Source organism: Gymnodraco acuticeps, unplaced genomic scaffold, assembly GCF_902827175.1.
Source record: "Gymnodraco acuticeps unplaced genomic scaffold, fGymAcu1.1, whole genome shotgun sequence".
In the NCBI taxonomy this organism is placed as follows: Eukaryota; Metazoa; Chordata; class Actinopteri; order Perciformes; family Bathydraconidae; genus Gymnodraco; species Gymnodraco acuticeps.
In genome coordinates, this window is record NW_022990392.1 from 133,776 (window position 1) to 152,668 (window position 18,893).

The following is an 18,893-nucleotide window of genomic DNA, read 5'->3' on the forward strand; positions in this document are numbered from 1 at the left end:
GTTTTAAACTGATCGATTTTTACATTATTTTAATCCAATGGACTGACGCGTTATTGGAAAGAGGAGTGATGGATCTGGACGTGCAAGACTGGGCATTGATCAGTGGGAGAAGGGAGGTCGGGGATGTTTCCCCGAGGATCCCCCCTGACACACACACACACACACGCACACACACACGCACACACGTGCACGTTGTTGGCAATGCAAGTGAGAACTCGCAGCCCTCTTGCTGAGAAGTGTATTCCCGACAAGAGAATCTGCTCCCACTGCATCACTCTCTCAGATGCATTGCGTCTGGATGCTCTGGCAATGCATGCGTAAAGCAGCCGGTTCTGTGCGATGAACCACGTCCCACCCGTGCATTCTGAGTGGCACAGACTCGCTTTAACAACAGGGCTGATCCATCTCTACAGCGAGCCGGTGCATGGCTGCGCGCAGTGTGCAGCAACTCGGAAGCAAGACGGATTAAGTGTGTCGGAAAGAGCGCACGAAAAAAGAGAGCGAGGAAGGGAACGGCGGTAGGCGCGCACTCGAGCTGCTAAGAAGGATTTTTTTTTTCTGGGACGCGCAGAGACACACAGCGCTGCTCGTGAGACAGCAGACAGAGAGGAGCAGGAGAGGAGGACGCACACACAGAGACAAAGTTATCTGTCGACATGAAGTATGGTGTCAACACATATCCGCGTTCCAATTGAATGGAAGTTTTGAATATTTAAAGCAAGGAGGAGATGTATCCCCAAGGATCACCCATGGATTTCGGCGTGGCACGAGCGCTTTAGTGCAGTGGAGCCAGTGAGATATCCAGTCATGATTTGGGTCGCATTTCTACCTTTTTTGGTTTCGTGCGCTCACGGGAACAGGACCGTGAACCAGGTGCCTTTCTTCCACGGCCATGTGTTTGAGAACTCGTCTCCGGGCTCGCGGGTCAACGGACTGAGTGTCCCGTTGAAGCGGCTCAACTCGGAGCGGCTGTGTGGTACAGGGGAATTCGCGGCGCACTTTAAACTCCTGGGAGACGGGAGCGTGAATTTCCGGGTCTTTGCGCACAACAAACGGGGGCATATTTTACTCAAGACTTCTGCGGTTCTGGATCGGGAGCAGCGGGGTGAGTACGCGCTGAGTCTCGGGTTGTGTTGCGGGCAATGCGCGGGACTCTCCCGGGAAGTGGAAGAGCAGTCCCCGGTTGTCACTGAGGTGGCGTCCATCAAGGTGGACGTCCTGGACACCAACGACCACCAGCCTACTTTCACTGGGAATGATGTGAAGCTGAGCCTGGATGATGCCACTGCACTCCGCACGGCGATCTACACTGTGACCGCGCGGGACGGGGACAGCGGTAAGAACGCGGAGCTCATCTACTTCGCCTTGCCCAGGAACGGGAGTTTCTATGCGGTGCCCAAAACCGGAGACATCCTCCTGGTGGACTCCATCCTCGGTCTGGATGAACCGATTAAGTTTAAAGTGTTTGCTCGGGACCGCGGGTGGCCACCTCGCACGAGCCAGGGTAAAGATGTGGAGATCAATCCACGCCAGTGGCCCGTGGCGCCCTCTCTGAACACCCAGCAGGGGGGGTCGCAAATAAAAGTGCCAGCGCGAAGGTCCAGGTCAGTACTGGAGTCAGACAGCCCCGTTTTAATCAACGTGTCCGAGGACGCAGGGATCGGGTCAGTGGTGATGAACCTGAACCCGGTGAGGTTTCAGGCCGCAGCGTTTGAGCTGATGGAGCCCGACGCGGAGAGCTCACCGGTGAGCGTGAGCCGGGACAGCGGGGATATAGTGATATCACGGAAACTGGACCGAGAGACGGAGCCTCTGGTGGAGATCAGCGTCAAAGTGCAAGACAAGAGAGGTGAGCGGACACGCGTTTGTGTGTGTGTTGTGTGTGTTTGAGAGAGAGAGAGCGATCCGCTGTGTGTGTGAGAGAGAGAAAAAGTAAAATACGGTGTTTGAGCAATGAGCAGAACATCATTTTATTCATATATAATTTGTTTGAATTCGTCACAGTATTGCGTGCGTAAATACGCAAATATATGAAACGTATTACTTGACAAAGAGCCTAAACTATATTCACATCAGGTCTGATTATATTGGGATGTAATAAAACATGGACTTTCCTTTCTATAACTTTGCTTACGGACCAATGGGCCTTAGAGTGAATTCCCTAGATATAGGGCTGAGCTCAACTCAATACATGTTAAGTCAACACTCTTAAAACGGTGTCATCTCAGGGTTAAATTACCTTAATTGACAGATATGTACAATTTTGATATATTATATCATGAAAAAGCACCTCCTAACATGGAGATTTGCTAATAAAGTTCTTAAAAATAAGTCTTTAGAATGTAAAAACATTAACACTTGAGATTTTACATTTGAAACTTCACTACTATTTAGCAGCAGGAGTTGTTGGATGTTTAAATTGTGAATATCCCATATCTATATTTATGGTTAAAGTACTACAATATTTGTTTTACATTAATTAGAGCTGTTAAGCTATTATTTTAATCATGTATTGATAATGAGCTTGAACTGTTTGTGGCTGGACGTTATGACGTCACTCTGCACCTGTAGTGGTTGGGGCCGCCGAGTCTTTACATTGACAGAGGGAATTGTTTGTTCGGGTTAAAAGGCGGAAAAGCCACAGTTCTCAGTCTATATTATTATATGGCGCATTATATTCCACAGTAGATGACCTTATGAGTTCACCTCACATTTGGATCTTAAGATTTTTCACCTGAGTTTATTTGTTAATTAATGTCTTTTTTTTATTATACTAAATGGTGAGTTGTTTTTGTAAATGTGTGTCGAAACCCTACTCACCTCAAGTGGCTTCTGAAAAGTAACGGTTATATGTCACTTCACTCTGGACTACATCTAACCAGAAATCACCCTGCTCTGGTAAGTGCCACAGGTCCCCACTACTTTTTAAATAGCTGATTTATTAATAATATGATGTGTACAAATTATTCTGAAAAATAACTTACTACAATAAATGTTGACTAACAAATTAAATCACCTCAGACCAACTTTTTACCAAATGTTCCAGTCATTTTCACAAGCTAAGCAGACATACAGGTACAACATATAGACATGTAAATACAGCAAAAAGGGCAGGGAGTCCCTTGCCCACACTTCTGAGTTTAGTAGGCTATCTAATGAAAGGAAGATTTGCATTGTTTGATAAATATAGTGTGTATGTGGGGGTTTCCATCGTGGTATGAGGATTTTTTTGGCTGCACTTAACCCCGCAATAAGCACCGTTTACTGATGGTTTAACTTTAGTCAATTGAGAGAGGAATCATTTTTCCGCCATACAATGTGTGGGAGACATAGTATCTGAACATTTCCTCACATAGTTTCTTATGTTTCCCAGAGGTGGAAAAAGTACTCAGATCTTTTAAGTAAAAGTAGAAGTAGAGTGTAGAGTTACAAGTAAAGTCCTGCAATCAAAATGTTACTCAAGTAAAAGTTCAAAAGTATTGGCATCAAAATATACTAATAGTACCAAATGTAAAAGTCTTCATGCAGCTGGTTGGCCCAGAATAATATCATATGTATTGATTATAATTATTGATCATCAAAGCTGGTAAAGGTGCAGCTAGTTTGAATGACTTTGTATACTGCAGGGTAGCTTGTGAATTTACTCCAGGTGGAACTAAAGTCTGATTTAACACTTGATTAGATTTCACATCATTCATCCAGATCTGTGAAGTAACTAAAGGTATTAAATACATGTAGTGGAGTAAAAGTACATTATTTACCTCTGAATTGTAGTGCGGTAGAAGTACAAAGTAGAAAGAAATTGAAATACTGAAGTAAAATAAGTCTCTTAAAATGGTGCTTGAGTACAGTACTTGAGTAAATGTGGAGACTTTACACCACTGTCCCTATCTTGGTAATTGATCCCTCATTACGTTGCCTGGAAGTGTATACGGTGAAGACCATTGTAAAAACTTCTAACCCCTATAGTTACACCTCTTTTCAACACAGAGTCACTCCCCTGGCGCTAACCGTAGCTACATCAGCTACCAGTATCAGTATTCAGGCGTCCTCTCTCTCCCCAGCTCGGGTCCTGCAGTCCAGGAGAGTTCAGGCTAAGCAGTGTCGGAGTGCCTGCTGTTTACAATAGAGGTTAAATTGAGTGACATTCATCAGCGGTGATGATGATTCATGTGCTTGGATAAATGATGGCGGTGTTGTTGTGTCTGCTGCCTTGCCGCTGCCAGCAGCAACAGATGCTGGGATGTCAGGGTGGGAGCGGGGGGGGGCACCGCACCAACAGGTTAATTATCACCTGCGGATAAAGCAGGAGCAGAGACAGAGAGTCAACACGCAGCCGGATGCAAATTAATACATGCATGTGTGAAGGGATGCAACACAGGGCTAATTAGCTTTGACACTGGAGACTAGAGCATAATGTATTATATTACACACACTTCTGCATATCTATATCTTTTTGTTATTAAAAAGGGACAATACATATGAATTAACATGAGAACTTGAGTCCATCATGTAAATGTGCCAAATGTAACTACAAAAGATAATTTTCCTATGCAGTCCCTGGCAGGTTTGTGGCAATACATGAAGACATACAAGAACACATAGACACGGACAGAAACACATGAACACAATTACAGAACATATGAAAGCACATATGCACAATTAAAAATACATTAAGACAGACCAATACATTCAAAAATAGACACAAAAGCACATACATGAGCACAGTTAAATGATAATAATGCACATGTTTGCATATTTTGTTTAATGCTACCCTTTAAAACTGCACAGCTCTGCCACTTTAATTTCTTATATTCTGGAAATGTTTCATGTTTTGTTCTGTTCTTTTGCATATGTTTAAAAACGTATATTTTTAAATTGTATTTACAACTTTATTCTTCGCTTGTGTTAATGCACCAAAATACATCTTTGGACTGTGGACAGATGAACAAACATTTTGAATGAGTGTACATTTCATTTGATCTGGGGCTGCCCCTCATGATTGTTTTCATTCTCGATTAATCTGTGACATTTTATATTGATGTATTGTTTGCTCTATAAAATGTGAATTGTTATATGGGTTAATCATTTGATCTATACAATGTCAGAAAATAGTGATTTTCTGACATATTTCATGGAAAGAGTTTACAATGACTTTACAATTTTCTTTTCATCGATTACTCGTCAGTGGCTCTAGTTTGAGGGTGTTAAACTTGACTGGAACAACAGTTCCACTGCTTGTTGCATTTAGACAGGTAACCAGTATTTGACCTGTAACTGTAACCCAGGGGGGTTGGGGGTGTGGCTGGGTCAACTTGAACTTCTGGTGTGAGTAATTTGAACTTTTGTGATGCAGGAAGGCAGCTGAGGCTGCTCTTGCCACACACAGTGTACACTTCCAGGGACAATGTTTGCTATTTGTCCCGATCATTTCCTTTCCAAATGTATTAATACTGATGGAACCGTGTTAAGGCTAATACCTTTTTACTCTTTAATGTCAGCTTTTACTTTTGCAGTATTGCCACATCCTCTGAGTTCCTTCATAGAGCATCACATCTATCTTTCAGCTGCCGTTTGTTTTTAAGGAGCCACTTAGTTGGCTTCAAAATTCACCCAAGAGGCAGGTCTCCAAACGTTTTATACTTTTTAATTTTCGAGCAACCAGCCGATGAGGTGCATTTGTAGATGATGTCAAAACTAGTTTTATCTTCTCTGGCAAACTATGTCATTATATTTTTTATCGCAAATGAACAGGAATCACACACACGGGAGACAGCTGGAATAATGACATTCTGGTGCAGAATGAATCGTCGGTATATATTGGTGGAGGAGGAACAGAAACAAAAAACAATGTTATCGGCACATTTTCAAAAGATGTAAATGCTATGCATGAGAGGCAGTGACAGAAGTGTCATACGTATTTTCATAAAATGAAAGTCCCTTGTATAGGATGAGGGATATTGTCTGTCAGGCCGGACTGGAGGACAAAATAAAGTCCTGGAGGAGGGGAAACTCAGGGTGGGGGTTCTGTCACAGGCGTGTTTCTGCCCGGTCTGAATAGAAGCCCCCCAGACGGTATAACTAGAATGAGACAAAAGTATATTAATATTAAAAGATAAGACATAAGGGGAGACCGGAAGAAGGAATGAATGGTTAAAGGGTTGTAGGAAGGGAGGGATGAAGGGATGTAGGGAGTGAGGGATGAGAGAGAGTGAGGGATTAGGGATGGATGAAGTGATGTAGGGAATGACGAATGGATGAATTGATGTAATGGAGGCCCGATTCGCCCCCTACACCCTACCCCTCCATTCGCGTGTTCTCGTGGAGGGTCCGCCACATTAAGTGCTATTCCAATCCAACGAGTGTGGAGGGGGAGTGGGTTATCAAGCCCTCCAACAGAGAGTCTGCATCGGTCCTGACTTCACCTGCTGCTGCCCTACCTGACCGACTCAACACTATGTGTGTCCGTCAGGAAACACCCTGTGTACAAACAGTTCCTGCAAACGTTTAGGCTACTGGAAAACTGCGTAAAACAAGATAGACATTCAATATCGTTATACAGACTTCATGTAACCTCATGTTTTTACCTCTTTGTATTTACTTAGGGTCATATCCCCGTGTAGTCTAAACACTTGTTAACATGTCAATTACATTATAACGTTTTATTTACAGGCACTGTTGCAAAAACCAAGCAGCTTATAAACATCCAATTTTAACACAAAAAGAGGTTTGCAAAAAATAAACTGTATAAAGCATTGCTTAATTTAGTTTAATTTAGTATTATTAAATTGCTGATTTGAAGTCATTTTTTGAAAAGTTACGGTATTTCCTGTTTCTGCCGGAGCGAGGGGAGTTTGTTCCAAAGCTTGCTGCTGTTTTCACACCCTCCACCTGGAAGAAGGGAGCCTCGTTAAGCTGTGAGTGTGACTACAGACGGAGTTCACAGAGTGGGTAGGGTGTGGTTTGGAATTGGGCCGATGAATGGTTGAATAGATAGAGTTGTAGGGAGGGTTGAAGGGATGTATGGAAGGATGAAGGATTGTAGGGAGATAGGGATGAATAGATGAAGGGATGTAGGGATGGTTAAAAGGATATAAGGAGGGGTGTAGGGAGGGAGGGCTAGATAAATGAAGGGATGGGGTATGAAGGGGATTGAATGAATAGAAGGGAAAAGGAGAGGATGGGTCGTGAGATCTGTGAGGCCGGATGAGTTGACCGGGTAAGTAGGGATTGGTAGTTTAGCAGCCGATCAGAGGTGTCTTTGAGACTCCTGAATGTTAACTAGTGAACTTCATCTAAGAGTAAAATGTGTTTAATGTTTTTGGATGGAGAAACGTGACCTATTGCTGTTTATGTGGCCTAATCCCTCTGGTGCTAGTTTGGGTGATGAAATCAGGTGACATCTGTGATTAGGGAGGTGTTTTGTTAAGAATGTCACAAGGCTCAGGACCCAAACGCACAACACCAGAAACAGATGAGGATTAACAAGGTCTTTTAATTAAGGTCAAAACACAAAATGCTCACTTGGAGGATCAAAACTCTAAACAAAAACATCTACATCAAAAATGAAACCAAAAAAGTCTATCAAAAATATACTTAACACGATCAAGGAATGACTGGCAGGCTTGACAAGACGAACTGGCACAGGACAAAGGGAGACGCAGACTATATATACACACTAGGTAAGGGGACACAGGTGGCAACAATTAAGGGAGGGGCTGACAATCACACTGGAGGGAAAAACACACAAGGGCAGGAATGCTCTGAAACGAGAGGGAAAGTTTACTACAAAATAAAACAGGAAATCACAAGACAAGGCAAAAGACAAAAGGACTGAACTAAATAAATTAACGTAACACAAATGTCTAGACACCACATGTTTTGCTCCAAAAGGATACATGCTGATACAAAGTTTAAAAAGGAGGATCAGCATACATGTTTCCTGAGTGGAAGGGGTTTTTAAAAAAGCTCAAAGAGCCCATTTATGTGTTTGAGAGGCAGTGGATTTATCTACATTTGCCTGACCTTACTGTTTACCGTGTCATGCTAAAAGGCGGGAAGTTTTCATTTCCGGGCTTAGTTGAGGGTGTCTGGGGGGGGGGGCGAGGCCAGCTCAGCCGGGTGTCTAAGGCATGAGAAGATGCAGCCTCCGTCGGGATGTCGTGGCTGTGTAAGTCTTTTAATCCGTTTGGAGTGGACAGTCCTGCCGAAGACTCGACCTCCCTCCATCTGCTCGCATTATGCCCGTAATCCCATCTCATTCTCTCCGTCTCATTCTCCCTCCCTCTTGCTCTCTTACTTTCCCCCTCTTATTTACACTCTCACTCCAGGGATTTAGTTTGAGTGGAGGCACAGTTTAACACAGCGAGGGAGACGGGATTCTTCGAGGTACAGAAGTGTGTGTCTCGTGGTGTTGGATATCAGGAACTGAGATCACGTCTTCTTGTCTATAAATGTGGTCCACTTCGCAAGTGGTTGGGAAGGTTACTTTATAGCAGTTACTTAAATAATGTGCTTCTTAGTGTATTGTTATAAAGATGTTGTTATATGCATATTTTAAAAACGGATTGTAATTATGTTATCCCTGTTAATCCTCATTTTCTTTTATATATATATATATATATATATATATATACACACGTTTTTCCTTAAATCTGTTCTTGAGAGAGGTCCTATTGACAGTCTACACTGATTCATGACTTGTTTTGGAACCACAGGTTTGTTAGAATCTTTGTTCCTTTAACGATGAGTCCCATTGTCCTCTGAAATTGAAGATGGGGCCAACTGAGGTAAACAAACTGTCAATCCACATAAAAGACTGCAAGGCTATGTGCACACACTAAAACTGAAACACAAAATGAAAGTATAAAGAGGGTGGAGACCTTAAAATGTAATCCAAATGTAAAATAACTCCAATAGTTGTGAAGCGGAGGAACTTCTGTAAAACATGATTGTTGTATTTAATAGTGTCAAAAGTGAATATGAAATAACATATATTCCTGGAAAATATGACCCTTTCTTACTCTATAAAGTGTTAGTTTATTTTAAAAGACCCTAATACTTTTAAAAATAATTAAAATGTAATAAATGATGAATAAATTATAATGCTAGATAGGGATGAGTGTCATTGGGATTTCATTAAATCCAATAGTGATACTTAGACTGCTTATCAATACTCTGCAGAGACTGCTCTTTATAATTTGGTGCAAAAAACAAACATATATATTTTTTTTTTAAAGATTTAAAGAAAAGATAGGAAATAACTGAATAACCAGCCTCAACATTCAATATGTTTAGAACGCTTGCATCACACAAGCACAGCACAACGCAGCATAACTGTTTGAGGACCCGCGACCGACCAATCAGGGTTTTAATTACCACATGTCGGCCCTCAAACAAAGTGTGTTCTTGAGAGTTTTTGTTGTTTTCTGTTGAAACGCATGAATGCATCCAAGACCAGAAAACATTGGTGAATGTCAGGAACCTTGTGAAAACAGTGTAATTGGGTTTAAAGAAGGATTTTTTTCTCGAGGACATTCAGTGAATTCGGCCCATTGTTGGGAGATCAATCAGTCCATGCAGTCACAGTGTTTGTACTTACCTCCCAATTGAGCGTAAGACACCAACCACCCTCAAGGTAAATCATTCCATTTTTGAGTAAAGAGTGTTTTTTGAGTATTAGGGTAAGGGTTGGAATAAGATATGTTTCATATACGGCTAAATATCCTAATAAGGAATACTTCCCTACAGTTAGTGAGACTAACAAGCCTGCCTGTGTGCATAAATACCTGTAGCCCAGGTTTCTTTTCACCAGGGTTGATTAAAATGCACAGACTCTCTTCATTTCAACCAAGAATCTACTCCCTGCTTGTTTATTTCCCCGACATAACCCTGTGTGTATCCGGGCACATTTAGCCTTTGATATCCCCGCCCTTTCATTTTCGCAAGTCATTTAATAATGTGCCAACACCCAAAAGATCACCGAGTGAGTTCTAAATTAATTTCCCACAAAGGTTATTCCTCCCATCTAAAGCAGCCAATCTGACAATGTTCCTTGACTGCAGTGACTCCTGTCGGCATAATGAATGATGAACATATTCATTTGGTTAATTAGTTACGTGATTCATTTGGTTAGTCCATCTCAAATGCTTTCCGCTTTGAAATAGCCACACCAAGTTTTTCTTCCACATGACTTCTTATTTTCTTCTTAATTTTCTTTGAAGCTATAAAATCACCTTCGATACTTGTCCTGTTCTTTAGCCAGCTAACACTGCATCAAGTAGACAAGAGTCAACTTTCATCTAATTATACTTTTTTCTGTTGCACATACACTATTCTGGTCCCTTGTTCAGGCAGCCTCTTTGGCAGGAGACACACATTATGTAAACAAATTGAATATTAAAAGAGTTTCTTCCAAACCAATTAAACATTTGTATTCTGCCCTACTCAGTTGAGAGGAAGAGAGCAACAGGTGGACTCCACACGAGAGTCCAATATTCTCTTGTCGGATTGGGTCTGCCAAACCCTGAAAACCCTGGTACCCATTTGCAGACTACAATGTGACAACAACGTTTAAATATCTTGTCTTATGTGTAGTCTGTTGTTTTGCTAACCAAAGCTCTTGTATTTGTGGTTTTGCCACAGTTTGTGATTTTTAGAACATTGTATCATCTAGAGTGGTGCAGTAATGAGCGACTTATGAGCACTTTAACACTTCTCCTTCCCTCGTATCGAAGTCACTAGTTTTTTTTAATGTGTCTGTGTTAAGAAGCCTGAAATAAGGCCAGTGGTTAAAACAAGCTGAAGAGATTTTCATGTTCTCCGACATAAAATACATCAGTAAATACTCTACTTGTTAATGTCCGAAGCCTCTAGGTGTCATAAAAACGACAGTTGCTAAAATGTGTTTTTAGCACTGCGTTTGTTTTTGTTTTCCTGCCGATTTCATTTACGCTTCAAAAATCACTAAGTGATGTTGATATGTGGAGATTATCCGGCTGAACAAAAGCGTGTTGAGGATCATACATGTGTGTTTGCCAAAAAGCAATATACTGAAATCCAATGCGGAAATCCTGTAGTCGTGGCTGCCCTTGGGATGCTTTCTTCTGTGTCGGCCTACAACAAATACGCCATCACTGCACCACATTATACCTTCCTTCGACTTTTTATTCATTTACAATTAAGTGATAGTCAGTGTGTGAATTGGGATATTGGGCTGTATAACTAAAAGCAAAATCACATTACAGGGACCCATTTTGCTTTAGTGTTGAAGGACACCTATAATTTTTCAGTGCCTGTACATAAAGGTACCTGGAGTGCCTATCAACGCACACACTGTAAAATTAGACAACACAGTAAAAACTAAATGAATTCATAAACCATACAGATTCGGATCATCTTCCTATTTAGGGTCATTAGAATATATTGCCCCCTCCCACTAACATTGCAGTTTTTCTCACAAGCCAAACAGAGCAGAGCGTGTTTTTTTGGGCACGGGCCTTGAAGACACAACGCTTAAATTGAGCGCTTTAGATGGATGGAGAACATAGGTATATTCAGACATTATAAGGAAAATGATGTGGGTTTTGAACATTAAATGCATGTTAACACATTCTCGTAGAAACCCAGTATAAATGTATGAATGAGCATGATGTCTCCTTTAATATCCAGAGTGCTGTTTGTTTGAGAACTAAAGGACATGTGTACCACTTGGCTTGGATTAAACTAATTCAACTTGTTTCCAATGTGACATTACAGTTTATTAAACTCATTTTTCCATATTAACTTTGTTCCAAATTGCTGCAGTTTTTATACACAGCCATGTCATTTCTCAGCGTCAGCCAGAGATGAGCTGGACGACATTAGAAATCCTTTGAAAGTTGTGTAAAGTGTTTTTTTTAAATCCAGTTTGAGCTGGCAGACATCAGTGAATTGAAAGGTTCAATTACTTTTCCTTCCTTTTGTCTTCTCTAATTATTTCCTGTTACTGTCGTGCCAAGTCTGAAGATGTGTCCCTATTTTTAAATGTGGAAGAGAATCCTTGTTGCCATTTAAGAGCTGTCATCTTTGTGTAATTAAACGCCGCCTGTGGACTTCCTGCATGAATGCCTTGGCTCAACAAAGAAAATCAACGCAACAGTTTGCATCGATGTTTATAGAGTTAAGACAACTTCTAATGAAATTGTCTTAAAGCAACAAAGTTATTTGAGTTAGGGGAGAAGGCTTTTCCTCTACAATCAGAGGTGTTTTTAATGACCACGTACTCAATAATTGGTAGCATAAACACAACTTTTGAAGTTGATTACTCCAAAAATTAAGTTGTTCCAACTTGTTTTACCGTATGATTTAAAAGGAATTTTAAGTTGTATGTACTTAATAACCATCATTGTGAACACACGTTTTTAAGTTGACAACCATTTATAAATATATTGTATTCAATAGTTTTTTTTCTTAGCTTTTTCATGTTTTTGCCTTTAAAGAAAGACATTATTGATTCCACAACAAAAATATTAGGCAATTCACTTTTTATTTTGAACTGCAGTTGTTTATTTCAACACATGATGTTTCAATCAGGAGAGACTTCATTTTGTTGAACATTTATTGACACATGCCACACAGTATGATAAGGTGCATGAACACCTGAAATCACAGCTGACTGCAGGAGAGAGGTGAACCATTTTATAGTGTGGCTGCAGCGCGTGATTGCTGGAGAATGAGGTGAAATGTAATAGGTTAAAGAGAACGCCTGTGATGAGCTGATTATATGCAGCTGCGGAGTGAATGTATATACACCCAGTCTTCCTGAAAGAACTTGCGCTGAGCTTCATTTCAATCTTGAGAAAAAAAAGATAAATAACACAAATTGCCCCACAAATAATAAATAAACACATTAGCCATATTACCATGGGACATGGGGACACAGCAAATACATGCTGCCATCACATCGAAGTTAGAGGCCTTTGCATATTTAAAACCAGTGCCAAATCTGTCAAATCTGTAAAGTTTTTGTAAAACTACAGAAACAAACTCTCAATGGCCACCAATCTGCAGATCACACACATCCATTTCACAAAAGATGTAACAAAGATGTTTACACTGCCGTCAGCCATTATTTCAAACAGTATGAACAAATTTAACGCAGAATGCTCATTCATTTGTTTCCCTCGACCTCGATGGTTGCCATCATATGGTCAGATCCTGGGGTGGACGGGTCACTGTGAATGACGTATGCATACTTTTTAAACTGTCACTCTTAGCTAATTCAGAGCCATTATTACCAGCTGCTAAAGCAACGCTGGTATTGTTTTCCCCTATTGAGTCTGCATGTGTGTGTCGTCATGGCAATGTGGTCCTGAAGACACACAGAGGTGCTTTTGAGTACTTTGCCTAGTGTTTAAATGAATGCTGTCAAAATTATTGCGTTCACAGGCGGTAATTAATTTTTTGAATTAATTGCGTTAAAATATTTGAATGGCCCTTCCCATAGATCCCACCAGTGGCAGCGCCTATGGCTGGGGTAGGCTACACCCATACCAAGAAATGGCTTAGCCCCACCGTGAAAAATGATGTTAAAGTAAGCAAAATAAAGTCTGCCAACTCGCGGAGTAAATTGCACAGACAGCAGTTAGTCAGATTGATTTCAGTAGCCACTTGTCTGGAAATACCGAAGACCAGAAACGGTTTTGAAAACTTTTGTCACGTAGTGATCGTCTTCTCAATAGAACGTCTTTGATAATGTCTTCTGGCCAATCAGAATCAAGATAACGGCGTGGTGTTGTTGCAGGAAGTCCCGGAGAATACTTTTGCTGTAGTACAGGGGTGCACATAACTGGTACGCAGGTTATGTGCGTAATCTGAAATGCGTACCGTAACTTGTGTCACAAAGCGCATTTGTGTACCGACGTACTTGTGAAGCTTTTCCAGAAGGCGGTTAGATCACCGGACGACAGAGTCGGTCTCCGTGTGCACAGACAGGCTGCTGTTAACGTCGGTCTGTACAACGGAATTGTGCCAAAACTACGCCAACCGGCTGCGGAGGGAGACTCCCCCCCCCCCTTCACTGGAGAACTGCGCTAAAACAGCTGATCACAACGTTCACACTCTGTGGTCACGAAGTACTCCACTAGCCCCCCCCCCCTGTCGACTTTCCTGAAGTACTCCCCCGTTGATAGAAATCAACACGTAATGAATTAAGACCCCACGGTTTGATGATTGATAGGTGTGTGGGCTGTCTTTCATTTTGACACGCAGAAAAATGTTATAATAAACATAGATACTGTATGTTAAATGGATATATCCGCCTTCTTTCATTTATCTTTCCATTCCCACAACAATATACATAAATAAATGGCATGTTTTGGACATAGTTCGAATGGTGATTAATCATGATTAATTAATTTTTAAACTGTCATTAATCTGATTAAAAATGTTAATCGTTTGACAGCCCTAGTTTAAATGCATGTGGACAGATGTTGTCAATCACAACCTTGCAAGTTTTAGTGTACCTTCTCATCTTTTTTGCAGGTTCCATACAATACTTGAACTGGTTAAGTGAAGAGCAGAAGCCACTTTTCAAATGTTACACAATCCTTTTCCCATGCCATTGCTGTCAACACCTATCCATGCTGAACGTTGCTAAGATATTATTGATTGGGGTGTGGCCAAAAGTGCAATATGCTTCAAAATGTAACTGACAGAGAGCAGTGCTTTTGTCCTGTGTCCACTGTGCCCATGGATTTTATGTTATTTCAAAAAAATGTATTACGTCGCTAAACTCCTTGAAAATGTCCTCTTCCTTTTCTCCAAGGTACACGACAAGGCAGCGGATGGCTATAGTTCTCTGCGTACTTCAATTGTATTGTGTTATTTTTGAAAAATTAAAAAAAGAGAAATGACCTAAATGAATATATTCTGAATGGGTGACTGCCAATAAATGAAAGCTTTAGCGCAAGTTCAATAAGGAAGACCTAACAATGAGTCACTTACACGTCACTCTATTGCTCTCTCCCCCCTCATTAAATGCGTGGGCGCCACCCCTCAGCAACCAATTGCTGCACACGTTAAATTCCTTAAATGCCGGCTCTTCCTTCCTGTCAGTTGTCATTTCAGGTGACCACACGCAACCCGCCTCCACCCCTCTCGCCTCCCGTCTCCTCCAGGACAAAGCTAAACCTTCCTCCTTCAGACCGGTCCCACCTACTTATCACCACCACCAGTGTCTAGACCCCGGGGATTTTCATCGGAGCAGTTCTTTCCCTCCTGAATGATTATCCTGCAAACCTGGGCCTAATCGCCAAACACCATTCCATTCTCCTGTTGTATTATCATGGCAATCATTTCATTCATATGACTTGTAACAATAAATATGTATTCCATACATCACGTCTCTCCGGGTTGAACTTGCATTTCAATGACAACTCTAAATAACGATCCTACCTCAAGAAGCATGTCCTTGATCTGCTTCACCAAGAATTTGTTTAATACAAAGTTATATCACAATAGCAACCAAAGTATTTTTACTCTCACAGTAGCCTATATACTTTGTATCCTCTCACAGAACTATTCACAGTTCAAAGGCTGCTAATTTTGGTCAAACATCAATTTGCCTATACAGTGCAACTACAAGGCTATCTACTGTATTTGAATGACAAAAGATGACACTCACCTTATAATGTCCATTGTATAGTATTTCTATTTGTCTTAACTGTGGGAACTTATCCAGGCATGTTAAGTGGGAGTGGACTTGAAACCCTTAACTCAAGGTGTAGAACAATTAAATTATCAAGCCAATTGCATTACTTACTACAACTTGAATTTTGTTTGAAGTCAATTAACACAGAAATCAGAGTTCAAATTACACACAATATTAAGTTGATGTAATTACCAACATCATTACGTCAACACAACTTATAAATTAATATTTGCAACTTAAAATGTTTATCTAAATCAATTAACTCACATTTTTATCTTGCAACCAGTGCATTTAATTAAGTGGAGCTGAAAGAAGGTCGCCTGAATTCGTTTTTAGAGTGTGGTGCAAAGCGGATGAGCGTGATTCCTACAGTATATAGTCTGTGATCTTTTTAGGAAAGTAGAGTCATTTATACATAAACAGTGTTACATTTTATTAGGAGTGCCTATACAACTCACTGCAGTACAGTCACAATCCTATTTGAATCTATTGATCATCCTGTTAAAGTACATCATTTGTATTTTAAATGTCTTCAAAGGGAACATACGATGGTTTATTATTCATACATGTTCAAATATACGGAATATTTAACCAGGCTTTTTTCTTAAAGGATCTAAATGTCACTGGAAGGGTCACTTGGAAATGAACATGGACTGTTTCTGATTTATGTCTGATTGGAATTAGTTTCTACTGCAATTTCCTTATAATGTATTGCATTGATTATACATGATACAATTGAAATGAAATACAAAATACACTATATGGCTAATGTTGATACAAGTTACATATTGAAACTATTAACTATTAAAAAAAATATCCCGAAGAGTATTTATTCACACTTTCGGTCCATCGAACAGACAGAAACAGTTAGACTCAATAAAATATGATCTATTCTTTTAGCATAGAAATTACCATTACAATATCTTTGTGGTTTTTTTGTTTCGTTGTGTCCAAACATTTGCCGTCACAACAGTTTGATTTTTCAAAAAACTTAATTATGTAACTTGAGAACATGTCTGATATGGTTTTATGTATGCATATCAAAAATGAGAAAGTGTTCACCACAGTTTAGTTGCCTGAGCTTTGACAGGCAAGAAAAGTGAGAAAAGTCCATTTCTTGATAGAAATATTATGGAGATGTGAAATAAAAATCAGGAAATCTGCCAGCACTTTGTTAACACATCTCTAGTTTGATTGATATGTGAATGCGTGTGTGCAGATTGTGTGTCTGTGTAGAACATATGTGTGTTCTAGCTTCAAAGGGACTTTGGATAATGAAGAGAAACAGCTGGCTTTAATCAAGACAACTGCTTGTTGATCTCACACAGATTTGTGCCGCTCACTACTAAGCCACACACACACACACACACACACACACACACACACACACACACACACACACAACACACACACACACACACACACACACACACACACACACACACACACACACACAAACATCTGAACAAAAAGTGCAGGAAATGCTTCTTACTCATGACATTGTGCATGGAATGCTTTTACATCAAATGTTTTGACATTTTAAACACACCACACACACACACACACATACACATACACACACACACACACAACACATACACACACACACACACACACACAACACACACACACACACACACACACACACACACACACACACACACACATACACACACACACACACACACACACACACACACACACACACACAGTACATACACCAGGGGAGGAAAAATAACCAAGTATGTTGCTTAAATACAGTTTTGAGGTATTTGTAGCCTACTTGAGTTGTTCCATGTATTGCTACTTTATGCTTCTACTCCACCACATTGTGGAGGTAAATGTACGGTGGCCGACATGTGCTAAACACTTCTATAAGGAGAAATGCACTGCACTTCAAAAACAATGCAATTATGTAAACACAACTGTGGCAAACCATGTGCAAATGAGTTACTTGTTGATGTTCAGGGATTATCAGGTTTCATATTATCAATAACAAATATAAATCAGTTAATATATTATGATGTAGTATAACAGTAAAAAGAACAGCCGTATAAAAGTAATTTACTAAATAAAAAAAGGATGTGATGAACACATACATGGACTAATGGTGTACTATATATTATTTCCGCAAATGGCAACTCAGCATAATAAATAGATTTTTGGTAGCCAATGATTCTGTAACATTTAGAATGCAGGATTTCTACTTGCAAGAGAATATTATACACTGGTATTATTTACTTTTACCCAAGTAAAACCCTTGACAGGATCACTGTGCTTAATGTGAGTTATGGGTTGCCAAATTACCATTCTATATCCAGACAAATGGCAATAAGAGAAGCCTGTAAGCTGCATATGTTACTTGCCCTTTGTTTACCGAGATGAAAAAGAGTATTCATCCATTTGTTCCTTCACAGAGCGTAAACAGCACTTGTTTGGTCTACTAAGCAAACACACGTATGCATACACAATGGGTACACACGGATGGTTAACCGCATTAACCCACACTAACCCAATGTAAAGACACTTCAATGTTTTTCTTTGGCTCATTTTATTGCATATGAAATGAATATATAAGACAGTCAGTACACACAAAGTCAAGAGAGACCTGTTTCTGCATCTCACGGCAGAATTCCTTTCTTTACTCCTTTATTCTCCTCAGTGCTCAACAATGCTTTTATTTTTTCATTGTGTCTTTTATGTAAATAAGTAATTAAGAATCATCCAGATTGTAATAACTGCAAACTAGCATAACTGCAATTATGCTGCTTCCAGAGGCATTTCCGACTGTTGTTTTTATTTGATGGTTGATGATTCCACGCCGAGCGTTTGCCAAGTGCATTTTGTGGATATTCCAATTGTCAGATTCAGATTGTCATGATGTGCAATGGGGAACGCTGCTTCTTTTACTTTGGTACCAGGAAACGAGACAGCTCAGTTTACATGCATAAAAACCTTCATAACACACAAGGGGACGGGTAATAACCAGAAAAGCATGACATGTCTCCTTTAAGAAGGCTATATTTTCAGAATGCAGGCTGAATTCCAATCCAGCCCCTACAACCTCTCGCTCCTACTTACACTCCGTTTGCACATTTGCATTGAAGGTCCATTTGCGTTAGTGCCATTCTAAACTAACACATGGGGAGTGGGAGTTATTAGACCCTCCAATAGGAAGTTTTGAAACCCCTCCAACAGGAAA

At 40.3% G+C, this 18,893-nt stretch overlaps 1 protein-coding gene across 1 annotated transcript in view; it reads left to right on the plus strand.

Moving 5' to 3' along the window:
• The first annotated feature begins 807 nt into the window (after positions 1-807).
• LOC117551614 (neural-cadherin-like) overlaps positions 808-18,893 on the plus strand; it is a 508,256-nt gene continuing 490,170 nt past the window's right edge. Inside the window, exon 1 of the mRNA XM_034224543.1 lies at positions 808-1,849. Within this exon, the coding sequence (XP_034080434.1) occupies positions 808-1,849 (1,042 nt within the window). The remainder of the gene's footprint in view (positions 1,850-18,893) is intronic.